A 14,285-nucleotide genomic window follows, 5' to 3' on the forward strand; every position below is an offset into this window, starting at 1 on the left:
AAATGGTCATGCTAACACATTACAGTGTCATGGTGCCTAATAGTTTTTATTTATCGAAGATCCATTTTCTCATTTGATCCTTACAATAACCTGAGCATGAGGCAGAGCTGATAGAGCCCATTTGAAAACAGTGAACTCACAGGAACTAAATGACCTGCTCAGGGTAATATGCTTAATACATGTGGCCCAAGAAGACCAGATGGATGAGCAAGGGAGGGAGGGAGGAAGATACAGGCAAATGTTAAAAGCCATCAGGATCTTCTGGATCCTAAAGCCAGGCTTTCTGTGCCATGTGTGGCCTTTTCCTGAATGAAGCCTTCGGTGATTATCAGATGGTTTGTACATGATCCCCAAGAAGCTCTATCTGTGCTAGGATCCTGGTATCAACAGTATTTTTACAGCCTGGATCTTAGTCTTAGCATTGAACAGTGTAAACTCAGCTACAAACTGTTTTTAATCACTTCAGGCAAATTATGTCACCTCCCTGGGCCTAGTTTTTGTCTTTAGTGAAATGAGGATTATTTTTTCCTGACGTCCTGCGGCTTCCAGTTCTGTAATTCTGTGCGAAGCCCCAGAGCAGAGCTGCCCTGCCAACACTCCTTCCTGACCCCCTTCCCTCCAGCTGGTTTTCCTTGGGGAAGAGCCTGGCTTGATGCTTTCACAGCTAGTCCCTTGGGGTTGGGGCCATCTCACACATACTTAGCCAGCTTGCAGTTGAAATCTGGCTGCTTTGTTCTGTGAAAAAGGAATACCAGAGTGTTTTGATTATGTTGAATTTGATTTTTCTATAGGTTCCCACCAGCCAAAAAAAGGAAGGTGTTTATGATGTGCCAAAAAGTCAACCTGTAAGTGTAAGTACATCTTCCCTCTGTTGCTGGATTGGTACCCACACTGTGCCTGCGGCCTGTGGAGGGCGCTCTTCTTCTGGAATGAGTATGGCAGCCCAGGTAGCTTTGCTGCCAACTCTTTGGTGGGGCCTGGGGAAAAAGGCATGAGGCAGGAATGGGAGGGGTGAAGGGAATGGGGGTGAGTCTGGATAAGACCTGGTCCTGTGTGTATGGGAGTGGTTCAAACCATGCAAGCCACCCTGCCCAAGGAACTCAGGGTTTCAGCTGCTCCTTGACTCCAGACAAGGCTTTACTATACTTGGTCAAGATAGAGGACAGTGTCATTGATTGATGATTGATTGATTGAGGAGACTTGCCCATTCCAACTTGAAAGTGGTGAAGTTTCAGAAGGACTATAATAGGAGAAGGGTTGGCAAGGCCTTCGGGGTATGTAAGGGTCCAGTTGTGAGCAAGACATTGTTGGAAAAGGTCACGTGTCATGTGTAGCAGAATTGCAGAGAACCCAGGAGGCACACCACATTAAGGACAGTGGTGTCCTGTGTATCTCAACCCTGTGGGACTCCTGGGAACCTGAGCCAGGAAGGAAAACCCCCAGATCTTCAATATCTAAATCCACTGCTACTTCTAGAATTTATATTTAGAACCTCAAACTGCCACTCAGAAGGTAACCTCTATAGTGATTCAGGCAGCACTAGGGAGCCAATGAAGGTTTTTCAGTAGGGGTACTTGTGATTTTGCCACAATCTATATTTAAAAAAAAAAAAAAAGACAATTAGGGTATTTCATCACTATAGATCTCCCTCATCTCACACATACTTAAGAATCCCAGCTCTTACCCTAACAGAGCTTCTGTGAAGCTAAAATGATTGTATCTAGAGCATTGTTATGAGTTCTGTATCTCCTGCTATGAGAGAAATAAATGCATACCCTCATGTTTCAAGATAAGGTTAATTAGGGGATCTGAAATCCCATTTCATTAGGAGCAACTCAGGACCCTGTCATGAGCAATCTATGTTGTTAACATAGACAAACATGTTTGTGTCTTTCCACAATGTCAGAACTTATTGAATAGCAACAAATCCACAGGCTACACCACTTTCAACAGTAGCAGTAAGTACTCACCGGTCACCTACTAATTCTAAGCCAGGCAATCACCAGTTCTTTTATTCCAATCGTAACTGCTAATATCTATAACACTCAACACACATCACATGTTACATGTGTTACAGAAAGTCTAAGAAAGAGGCAAGGAAGCTGCAGGTGTTCAAGTGGCTGACCTGAAAGCATTGGCAGAGAGCAGGTAGGAATGTCAAGAGTCACTGAAGGTGGTCACATAAAATTATGAACCAGGCTGAAGAACTTGTTCAGGGCACAGAGCTGTCAAAGCACAGGAACTTATTCTAGGCCAAGCTCCAGATGGACATCAGTCTCTGAGAGGGTCATCTTGGAGTGGCCATGTACTGTTGTCATCATGGACAAGAGAAACTGCGCTGTGCTGAAACCCAAGGACAAAGATGGGAAAGTTTGTCACTGTAGTGATTTTCCTGGGCAAGGCTCATGATCAGTGACTGGGTGATGGGGTCGGGGTGCTCAGCCAATCTCAGATGCTCCTCTTTTTATGGACCTCCAGTCAGGGGTTTGCTTCATTTGGTGGTCTGGTGTGTTCAATAAGCTCTTGGGTCTGGTTTTTCTGATATGAGTTTGATACACCCCTGCATATCCATGTGCTTTTGATTAAGTCATTAATTTCACAGGTGGTCATTTCTATTGGCATAATTAATTTCTCAGTTTGTGCCTTATGGTTGTGCTAGGCAGATGGTGGTTTTTTACTTGTACAAATAAGGTGTAGAGCCGTTCTACTTCAGCACTTAAACCCAAAATGGAGTAGCTCATAAAAGGAGTAGCTCATTATAAAATGAAATAACTCAGGGTTAGTTATAGCCTGAAAACTGCTGTTCTGTACACCAAGGAGTAACTGAAAGCAGGTGACAGCCTGTTCTCCACAAACCATAAAATGTACAGCCTGGAGAAAAGAAACCACAGAACATGGAAAGGGACTCCCAGGGGTCACAGCGTGGCAGAGGGCCATCCTGCACTGTGGAGGCCATATCATGGAACTAGAAGCAGTGGGTGGCAGAACAAGAAAGCCAATTGTAGCTGAAAGTGCAGGTGGCCTTCCTGACAAGCAGAGCTATCCCAGGGGGGAATGCTGGCACCTGAGAGTGCAAGGTCCCCATCCCTGGACCGAAGCAAGCAGAGCTGAAGACCATGTTTTGGACAGGAGTTCCAACATTGAATGAATGGAAGGGCAGGAGGCACCCTTGGCATCCCTTCCAAACCTGAAATTCTGCCTCTGTGAAACAGGAGTCTTTCTGCTCACCCTCCGGGCACCTTTGTCCCTTTTTGCAATGAACCCACCTGAGTCCATGTGGGGTTGATCACAGCCTTCCAGTCTTCTTAGGCCCCTGTCCCTGAGCACCCCTGCTCTCTGCGTTTCTGTTTCCTCCTGCCCTTATTGCCCATCTCCCTCCCGTTCAGTCTGTGCCTTTGACAGGTTTAGGTGCGTGAGGAAATGTGCTCCATTTGCCGCCTTGGTTTTTGTGAATTTATTAACCATTCAGACCCATCATCTTTGTGCTTTCAAAAAACCAAAGTCCAAGCTCCATGTCCTTACAGATGCAGGCTGTCCCAAGTCCCCTAGCCCTGCTGAACCCTCATTTTCTGGGGAGTCACACCTGATCTGTACCCTACAGGCCTCGTCCAACATGGGCTTCAAGCTCTGTTCTCCAGAGCTTTTTGGACTTCTGCTCTGAGCAGCATCAGCTAATCACCCCTGCCCTGTGCCTCGCAGACCTGTCATTCCTCCCTCAGTGGCTCCTCTTCTTCCCTGTCATCCACATGAACTTCCTGGGAAGTAAGCCCGGGTGGGTGGAGGCCAGGCACCCTGCAATTATGGAATATTTAATTAATAGATGGATGACTTGTTTTGTAGAAAGCATTTATGAAAAATCTCTGGTCCTTTCTTTTGAAGGGAATCACCTGTATTTCTGACTCCAAAAACTGCACTTAACTAAAGGTACTAGAAGTTTGCTTGGGATGTTTCTGGGCTGCGTGAGTGACCTACAATGGCCCTCACTTGCTCTTTCCACAGAATCTCCATCTCCTCTAATATGATGACAACTTTCCACAGCTATTTTCCATAGGCTTCATCCCTAAAAGCCTAACAGAGGCAGGAGGTAAAAGCTCAGGCTATAGCATAGAGACAGGTGGGACCTGTTGAACGTGAGCTCCCCTCTTATTTCCTGTGGGATTTTGGTACATTTTCTTATCCTTGCATCCCAGGATCCTCACTTACCAAAAGGGATAATTGAACCTAACTTGATGAGAAAACAGTATGTGTGTTGGAAAGTCAGTCCCACCACCCAACTTCCCAGCAGCCCTCCAAGTCCCCGCCAAATCCCTCCCTCCCTTGGGACCTTACTGCCCTCTAGCTTTCCCCTTGCCTCTCTGATGACCACTCATTGTCTAGAGCAACTCGGTGCCCAGAAAACCCCCGCCATGATCTCACTGTCTAACACTTTGTCACCTTCCCCTTAGCCAGGAAGACAACTAAGCCAGGGATGACCCAACCCATATGCTAAGCATCTCCCAGAGAGCTAATGCCTTCTGCAAGTTCCCCACAAGAAGGGAAACTACCCAGTGGGCTGGGGCTCTAGCTTCCACCTAGTGTCTCCTCCCTTGGATCCAGGTCTACAGAGAGCTCATGATTGGATCAGCCTGCAGCTCTCATGGGGGAAATCACCCACCAGTGCCAAAAGATGGTGTCTACTCTTCAGAGCCACATGTGGGCATGACTATTTCCAGGACCACTTACTGGGGCTGTCTAAGTAGCGTTCTGCATCTCTGATCCTCTGTCATCATCTGTTAAAAGAAAGAAATACTCACCCTTTACCTTTGTTTGGAAGGTTAGAGGAAACATTTTTGGATGTGAACTCCCAGTTCTCAGGGAGCTGGCCTGTCAGCTGCTCCAAGTGAATGCACACCTCTGCTGGGAAGCCTTCCTTCCCCACGACAGGTCATCAGTCTTTCTGGGGTACCCCTATACCTCTCTTTGCAACAATCACAATGGACCATCATTTTCTTTTAATGTATCCATGGAAACCACTGCACTTTGCTTTCCCTAAAAGCTTTGGCTAAATTCACATCTCCTGCAGTTCTGTCATCTCAGCAGCTGGCACACGGCCTGAACCTTATGAATTAGCCTTTGAGGACCGAGGTTGTAACACATTCTTTGAGGCAGATCTGAGTTAAATCCAGGCTTCCTGACCAGCTATGGCACCTCCAGTGAGTCCTTTGCTCTATTGTGCTTCAGTGTTCTCACCTATAGAATGGTGAGGGGTAAACCAATTCATTGAGTTCTGCAATCACTCAGTATGCTTTAACGACTAACAGATATTTAATAAATGTTGTTGCATTGAATTACTTACTGAGATTTGGTCCCCTTCACTCCATCCCTCCTGCATCATGAGTCCATTGAGGACAGAAATCATGTCTGTTCTTATCAGTTTTTTCACTGCCGTGACTAAAAGACCCAACCAAAACAACTGCAGAGGAGGAAAAGTTTATTTAAGGGCTCACAGTTTCAGAGGGTCTTAATCTATAGGCAGAAGCTCCATCCCTCAGGGCTTGAGTTGAGGCAGAACATTATGGTGGAAGACTGTGGTGGAGGGAAGCAGCTCATGTGATGATCAGGCAGCAGAGAGAGAGAGAGGGACTCTAGACATGCCAGATTCAAATACATACCCCCAAGCCATGCCACCAATGCCAGCCACACCCTACTTGCCGTCAGTTACCATTTGGTTAATCCCTTCAGGGGATAATTCACTGATTGGGTTAAGACTCTCACAACCCAATCATTTCTTCTCTGAACCTTCTTGCATTGTCTCACACATGAGCTTTTGGGGGAAACCTCACATTCAAGCCGTAACAGTGCCACATTCATCATGACTTATTATACCAGAGAGCATTGTCACAGAGTAGCTGCTTAGGAAGTAAATGAGTGAGTGAATGAATGAATGAACCACTGTGGGGAATGAAGGAATAAAGGAGTGCCTTTAGATCTGAAGCTCACCTATGGTCAGACAATTCAGTTCTTGTTCATTCTGGGGCCAAAGGCACCATGTCAAACTAAGACAGAGTTTACTCTCAGAGCTAACGTTCTCCTGGCCCCGCCCTTCCTGCACTGTGTGTTCAACAGATCTGCCCTGTTCTGCCTTCAGCTGCCATAAATGTGTGTTGTTTTTGTGCCTAGCTGGATCACCAGGCTGACAGATGGCCTTCTAAACACACGCATGCGAATGCTCACGCGCACACACCTGCCATCTTTCTCCTCCCACATCGGGAGCACTGCATCAGGCAAGCCAAAACATTTTGCTTGTTTGGCAGAGCTATTTTGGGGGGTTATTTTTCCCCCACTGCCTAGGGTTGCATTTCCCTGATGGAGCCCTATGGAAAGTGGTTCAGGTCATCGGAGTTCTTTAATTTTCCTGAAGAGGAGCCTGGATGTTATAAAAATAGTAGGGATAACAATCCAACAGAATTAAGCATCAGCCTAGTGTCCTGATCCAGAAACCCCTGGAACCGCTTGTTTGTTCCAAAAAAGATTGGAAAAAGGACTCCGAGCACAGTGATCTTGCCAGATTCTCACCTGAAAACCAGTGTAATTCCTGGATTTTAATAGTATTTCAACATACTTTTGCCTTGTTTCAGATTCTACAAAATTAGACACATCAATTGCCCAGTCCACTTCCCAGACTATATTCAGCCACAGACTTTCTTTTTAAAAATTAAAAGTTTATATAGCTGTAAAATATGAAAGTGATAAAACCATCTTCACACTTACTCATGGTGGCTCTTGAAGTTTCTCTGGGTTCCGAGCAGTAAAAAGGAAAATCTGCCCACTGAGGTTTCAAGGAGCATCAACCAGCTAGATGCTTCCAAGCAAATCCAAACATTAATTCTTGAAGACTTAGAGTTTTCATGCATTAACATATACTGAGAATGCAATATGTATTTGTACATTAATATATGACAAATATATTGTGATTGTATAAATATATACTAACTGAACTTTTCTTGATTTTCTATGACTTGAAAGTTCTTTTTTCATATAATATAAAAAACATCTCAGGGACTTCAGTTAGGCTTATTGGAAAAAGGTGTGTGCGTGTATGTGTGTGTGAGTGCGTGTGTGTGTGTGTGTGTGTCTGTGTGTGCCCGTGCACAAGCATAATATTGATATAAAACAAGCTACCCCCAAATTCAGTGGCTTGAAACCACAGCCCTTGTTATTGCTCACAGTGGTCAGCTGTGTGAATCTTCTAGTGTGCTTTGCTCTGAATTCCTCAACTCTCTGGTCAGTGGTCAGCTGTGGGCCATGTAGGTAGCTCTGCCTGTCTTCACTGGGCTTGCTCACATGTTTAGGGGTTGGCTGTAGAGTGGTCTAGGGTATTTTCAGTTGAAACAGCAGGATTCTCTTCCAGGTGTGCCTCCTCCTTTCCCCAGTGGGTGGACCCTGTCATGGTCATAGGGTGGTGGCAAAGTTTCCTGAACATGAGCAGGTGCACACAAAGCCTCTGGAAGCCTAGGTTCATCATGTCTGGCACAGTCTTTGGCCAAAGTAATTCATGAATCGGTCCCAGATTCAGGGGTTGGGGAGGAACCACTGCCCCTTGGTGAGAATCATCACAAAGTTTCCTTGCAGAAGGCATGACTATATGGAGAGGTGGGGAGTGTGGTCTATTATGAATCAACCTCCTGCAGTCTCTGTGTAAAATCAATACTTAGTGATGATAGCCAAGTGTTGAGATATACTCTTTCTCTGTTGACTCTGCTGTTTCATTTTTTGCTGCCTTCCTAGTTTGGCCATTATTTAAGGAGATTTCACTATTCGGCTAGACAGCCCATTTAGTAACCTGGCCTCCTGTTCCATGACCTTCATCCCTTGAATCTTTTCTCCTGGGCACAGCCTCAGTGACCTCAGGCCCTCAGGCACCACATAACCCTCTCCATCTCATTCTCACATTCCAAGGCTCTTTTTGAAATTTTTCTTGGTTCAACATTCAAGATCCAGTTGAAGTGTTATTCTCTGCCTTTAGCTTCCCTCAAGCCCCTAGGGAAAGCTCTTTTTTTGGGAACATACCTCTCTGAACTTGTAACCACATTTTACTGTGCTTTTCAAGAAGCAGTATTTTCTGGTGGTTGAAAGTGTGGGTTTGGGAATAAGAACAACTTGACCCCAGCTTCACCATTTCCTAGCTTGGGAACTTCAGTTCATCTCCGTTTCCTTATCTGTAAAATGAAGCCAACACCAGCTCCTACCTGAGACTTTTTTCCCTAAGGACCAAGTGAGCCACAGGGCAGAATCAGCTGTGAGAACTCAATGTAATAGCTGTGGGCCACTAGTCCATCTCTTTTCCGTGCTTCTCTGCGAGCTCCTAGATGACAGGAATCACTTAGAACTATCACAATCTCTGAAATAGCTCTTCTAAGGATTTCTGCTTTCCTTGAGATTTCAGTTGGGGAATCCCTTGCCCTGGAAAAGCATGTGGGCACACCTTGCAGGCCACAGGATCCTCCAGCTGTGTCCTAGAATCTCAGTCAGCAGCTCCTCATCACTCTTCTATTGTTCAAGGCACCCTCGGTAACGTGGCACTGTGATGGATCAGGGGATCGCAGAACTTTGGGGCAGTACCCAGTTAGAATTATTGTATTCCTTAATAGGTTTGGACACTCAGTGTATCAACTGATGGGAGCAAAGTGCTGGTTCGGTTAACTAAAGCCCAGGAACAGAGGGAAAGCTGATTCCATACTTTCTCTCTTCTGCCCACTTATCCTGGCCCCAGTTTTAACCCTCTGTGGCCCATCAGCTAGGATACTCAACCCTTTCCTGCTTCTATATTTTAATGTGAACCTCTGATGTCCCCTTCTAGCAGATTGCCTCTTGGGGTCATACTATGCTCCCCTCCACTCTATCCAAGAAACTCTAAGCCAAGATAAGGATTAATCCCACTCACTCCTAGAAATATTCATTTTTATCTCTTTGCCTGGTCAATGCATCTGGAAGCTTTGCACAGGGAATAATCTCTCCTGCAATCTTAAATACATGGATATATATATATATATATATATATATATATATATATATATATATATATATATATATTTTTATGTCAGGGTCTCTGAAAGCCAAAGGCATAAAAGCATGGTAACAGGGAATGTTAAGAGGCTGGAGAGACAGGGAGGTTTTAGGAAGGAAAGCATAACTTAGGCAATAGCTCGCAGGGTGAGCAGGATGTGAACAGGCTGAAGGGAAATAAAAGCACCCCCTAGGCTCATGGCTGAGGTCTCCTGACTCCTGGGCCCGCTGTCTTTGCCCCACAGCACTCGGAGCTGGTCACATTATCATTAGTTCCCATCTCGAGGAGAGGGGAGAACACAGGTCATCTTGAGACTTGCAACCCAGTGATGCTGGATATGTTCTCTAGGCAAAATCCCTGGCCTCTTTGTGACCGTCAGAAATGCACATTCTGGAAGAAGGCATTTGCAGAACCTCATATTACTGCATTCATTATTTAGTGCTTTTTGCATCCGTTAGCCTTCAAACATGATTCCAGTCCACAGTGGGACCACAGTGGGAAGGTGCGGTCACAGGCTGCGGAGCACCCTGTTTCAGACTTTATTACGCCCCATGACACTGAACTTGGTAGAAATTTAACCTTCACAGTCAACTATTTCAATGGCACAGACCTGAACCTTAGTGTGATTGTCATCATTTTGCATGAGAAATACCTAGTGCTTTTCTTCTTCGCTGTCCTTGTTCCCCCGTGCAATATTCTTATGCCTGAAATAGATCTTTTATCCTTCACCATATAATTGCCCAGTGTAAAACCCTTTTATGTAGTTGCATTAGGCATAAAAGACTTTCTGATTATCAGTAATAACCAGTCAACGTATTCTAGCAGAACTTTTTCTATCTCTGCCACTTTTTTTTTTTTTGCCTTTGAAAGAGAGAGACCTAAAAGATGAGCATAGTGGTAAATAAGGACTTAGATGGTCAAATTTCTTTTGATGAAACATGAATTCAGAAACTGAAAGGAATGATCAGACATCACCTTCCCCACAACTCTTTCCTCACTTGGGGTGTGACCTTAACCCATCACTTCAACTTCCTGAGACTTGTTTTCCTTCTCTGCAAAATGGAAATGATGACCTCCACCTTCCAACATCTAGGGCACCTGGGAGGCTTTCAGGACAATGTAAAGCTTCCAGGGAAGCAATTTCTGCAAACAGGATGATGGGCTTCTCTCATGAGACCCTAGAAGAGAAAATACCTAGGGGAGGTTGGTCCTACTTGCCTCTAATATTTTATGGGATGTTTTATGATTAAAACAAGAGGCTCGAGAGAGAAAATCTGGGCTTGAGATAAGAAAGAACTTTCAGACCATCTGAGCTAATTTTCAGAAGCCAGGATGGCCACTCAGAGTAGGGAGCGCTCTGTGTCTAACAGTGTTCAGGGGGTAGATCAACAGATTCCCAGAGCACCCTGTGTTGTGAAGGGGATGCCATCATGGAGCTCAAAATTATCCATCCACCCTCACATTCCATCTGCTACCATGTCAATCCATATTTACCTCCTAATCCCACACCTAGGGACTCAGCTACCAAGTCAGGCACCCCATAAACCTATCCCACTCTTCATTAGCATCAAAATTTTAGGGTGACCCACTGTGAAACTCATAGTGACTAAATCACGGACTTGCCCTGTGATGATGGTGCTTTGGGTGCAAAGCAATTTATCAGGGATCATAATCAAGTCAGATCCCTGGGCAAGCTTTGGACACAAAGTAGGTGCCTAAAAACTGTATTCCTTCATGGTTTCCTTCTGCAGAGCTTGAAATATGGGCTACAGATCTGCTTGATAGATCTTGAAAAGGAGCCACCCTGGGAGAAACTAACAAAAATCCTAATTATTGAATTTGATGTTCAGCCTCTGATCCGGATCCTTTCTTTGTTTTATAATGCTGGCACTAATGGTATCTATGAAGAATTTAAGGCTGATTCAGCTGTGAATGAAGTAGATAGAATTCATCAAACATCTGCCATGTGCCATGAACAACCTGGGCTCTGGATTCAGTTTATCTCTTTTTCAGCATTCACAATCCTAGGATTGTGATTGATATATAAAGAAACTGAGGCTTAAAGAGATCCCATCACTTACCCCTGTCACCAAGCAGCACATTTTCCTCCTGAGGCCCAGCCTTCCTTGACTTGGCTGTGAGCACCTCTCCTCCTTCCACCACAGTCCGAATGGCCAGGGTCCTGTTCAGTTCAATCCTGCACCTTCATTCTGCCTGACACTCTGCTTCCTTCTCCTGGTGTTAAATGGACATCTGTGGGCTCCAAAAAACAAATATCACTTAAAAGCCACCCTCTTCTGAAGCTCAGGGAGATTCTCATTTCCCAGCACTGCCTCCCACCCTCCACAAACCCTGCGTGTATCTCTACAAGGCCCCTGTGCCCTAACAATCAGCATTTGGTTGATTTTCCTTGCCCAGGATTTAATTCAGCCTCTATGCTGCAAATGTAGAAGAGTCAATCCATTAACGTGAAGAATTGCAGGAACTCTCTCGGTAACTATTCCCTGCTTCCCCCACCCAACAACTCCCATCTTTTATGGCAAATAAATTTTCATTCACAATTCAGCAGTTGGTTTTTTCTTCAGTTTGAAATCTGGATCAAGATGTTGCATAATTGGATTAAATCTCGTCTGAACATTTGTCAGTTTCACTTCCTCATTAAGCACCACATTGTAGAGAAATTATAATTATGGCAATGCAGTTAACATAGATGTCACACGAGAGGAGGTTGTACCAAAGTGAGAGAAGGGAGTCTGAATCGATGTATTCCCACGAATGAAATAGAAGGTTGCCCCTTTTGATGATTCTTAGGTGGACTTCTTTTTAATCATATTTAATAAAAGTTGTCCTAAGATAGAATCCTGAATTATTATAGTCCTACAGTTATTAGGAATTTTAAAAAGAGGTTATCTTTTTTAGCCTCCCCTCAATGCATGAATCTCTAAAGAACATTTGGGACAGGTGTGGATGACCATTCCTATCTGTCTTCAGATCACATACCTAGTGACAGACCTTTGTTGCTTTCATGATCCCTAGCTCCAATTGCTAGAAAGTTGTGTTGTTGTTGTTGTTTTAATTTCTATCTTTTTATTCATTTATCCATCCATTGGGCAAACATTTGCTGAGAATGTTCCACCTAGGAATAGAAAGATGAGGAAGATTGGCTGCTGAAGAATCTTATCAGTCTCAAGATGATAGACACATGAAAATAATTGCAATTGCTGTAACTGTGGAGGGCCAGGAAATTTTGCCTAAAGGAGTTCAGTGAGGTTTTCACCCAGCAGTTGCAGTTCAAGTAGAATGTTGAAAGAGGATGGGATTTGTCACTGGAAAGGGAGGAACACTATTCAGGAAATGGGGACTGAATGATTAAAAGCCTCACCATGCCAGAGGCAGATGAGCAGTCTGGAGAGGCAGGGCCTCAGGATGCCTCGGGGGAGCAGAAGACAAGGATGAGAAGGGAAGCCCCCATAAGCAAAAGGGCCTGGAGTGTGCTGAGCCACTGGGATCCACTGGGAAGACTCTGCTCTGGGGTGGTAGAGTGTCACCATTAGAAGTGTGTTCCTCCATATCATTCTGGTGATCTGTGGCAGGTGGCTTAGCAGGTGGGGAGACCATTAAAAAGCTAATGGAATTATCTAAGTGCAACTATCAGGAGAGTCGAGAAAATAGAATGCCTGCCAGGTAGTTTAATAGGGGAAATTTAATGTGGGGACTAGTTACAGTGGGGTCAGGAGAGCAGGGTAGAGTTAGAACAGGGACAGAGAGCAACTCAGATCAGTAATAGAAGTGGCTACCACCGCTAGGTTAGAAGGACAAAAGCAGGAGGTAGTGTTAGCTGAGCCAAGAGTTTGGGCTGCCCACAGACACTGGGGCCACAGAGGAAGATGCCCAGCGAAGTTGGTGCCATGACAAGGGGCTGCCTGCTAGAAGAACCCACAAGAAGACTCAGCCAGTGCAGAAATACTGCCTAGAGAGAGCTAAAAAGAAATCCACCATCTTCCTTCTTCCTACTATCCAATTTCCAACCTCTGCCTCCTGTTGACCAAACCTAAGTGGAAGTGAGTTGGCATTGTCATTTACAGGGATCAGCCCCTGTGATATAGGAAGGGCAAGATTGAGTCTTAGGGCAAAGAGATCAAGAGGTGCACAAGCAAGGGCCACTGTGGGTGCAGATGAGCAGAGAGGTGGTGGGGATGAAATGGGTGTGAATGGATAACTGGGGTATGGATGGAAGGTCTTGCTCATGTGGGGGTGACACAGACCTGGAATCTAAGCTACCTCTGAGGTGATGAGCTTTAGGCAGTCAGGTAACAAAATGACAAGGACCTAGTGCCCTGTCTCCTCTCCTACAGTCTGTCACTCATATATATACGGCTCTGTGTCTCTAACTTTAAAGAGCACGTATCCATCAGTCTTTCCACCAACTTTCATTTGGTTCTGGCCAAAGGCAGCAATGATTCCTTTCATCTTCCTCTCTGTCCTCAGTACATGACTCACACTGGGTTGTGTCACATTACCACTTTGAATGGGTTGTTCCAAGGTTGAGAACCTGGACAGGGTTGATAGAGTCAAGCAGAGTCATGGGCAGCTCACTGGGAATCTTTCCTGAAGCTGGAAGTCTTAGTCAGCTTTTTCACTGCTGTAACTAAAGGACCCAACCAGAACAATCGTAGAAGAGGTAAAGTGTATTTGAGGGCTCACAGTTTCAGAGGTCTTATTCCATAGAAGGCCAGGTCCATTGCTCAGGGCTCAAGGTGAGGCAGAACATCATGGCGGGAGAGTGTGGCAGAGGGAAGCAGCTCACACGATGATTAGGAAGCAGAGAAAGAGAGAGGTCTCCATTTGGCAGATACAAATATATACCCTAAAGCTACGCCTCCAATTCCCAACTCCTCCAGCCACACCCTATCACTTCAGTTACCACAGTTAATCTCTATCAGGGGATTAATTCACTGATTGGGTTAAGACTCTCACAATCCAATCATTTCTCCCTTGAACCTTCTTGCGTTGTCTCACACATGAGCTTTTGTGGGATACCTCACATCCAAACCAAAATACTTGCTGTCCACAAATGTAAGTTGGGGAGGAGACCAGTGGTTGTATGTGTTGTTGCTGTGTGTCTTGTTTGCTCAGTTGTGTGTTGGAAAACACCTCTATATAAAGCAATAGTCACGATTCCTCTGCTACAGTGCTGTCCCTGGGCCCAGGAGGAGTGGTCTCCCAACTTTTCATAAAG

General features: G+C 45.0%; 1 protein-coding gene across 1 annotated transcript in view; it reads left to right on the plus strand.

The window, feature by feature from the left end:
* The window catches only part of DAB1 (DAB adaptor protein 1), a gene marked incomplete at its 5' end in the record, with an annotated part of 275,913 nt that overhangs the window by 214,106 nt on the left and 47,522 nt on the right, over positions 1 to 14,285 (plus strand). Inside the window, 1 exon segment of the mRNA XM_081306683.1 lies at positions 792 to 851. Coding sequence (XP_081162809.1) covers positions 792 to 851 — 60 coding nt within the window.

This window comes from Spermophilus citellus (assembly GCF_964194105.1).
Source record: "Spermophilus citellus genome assembly, chromosome: 9".
Classification (NCBI taxonomy): domain Eukaryota; kingdom Metazoa; phylum Chordata; class Mammalia; order Rodentia; family Sciuridae; genus Spermophilus; species Spermophilus citellus.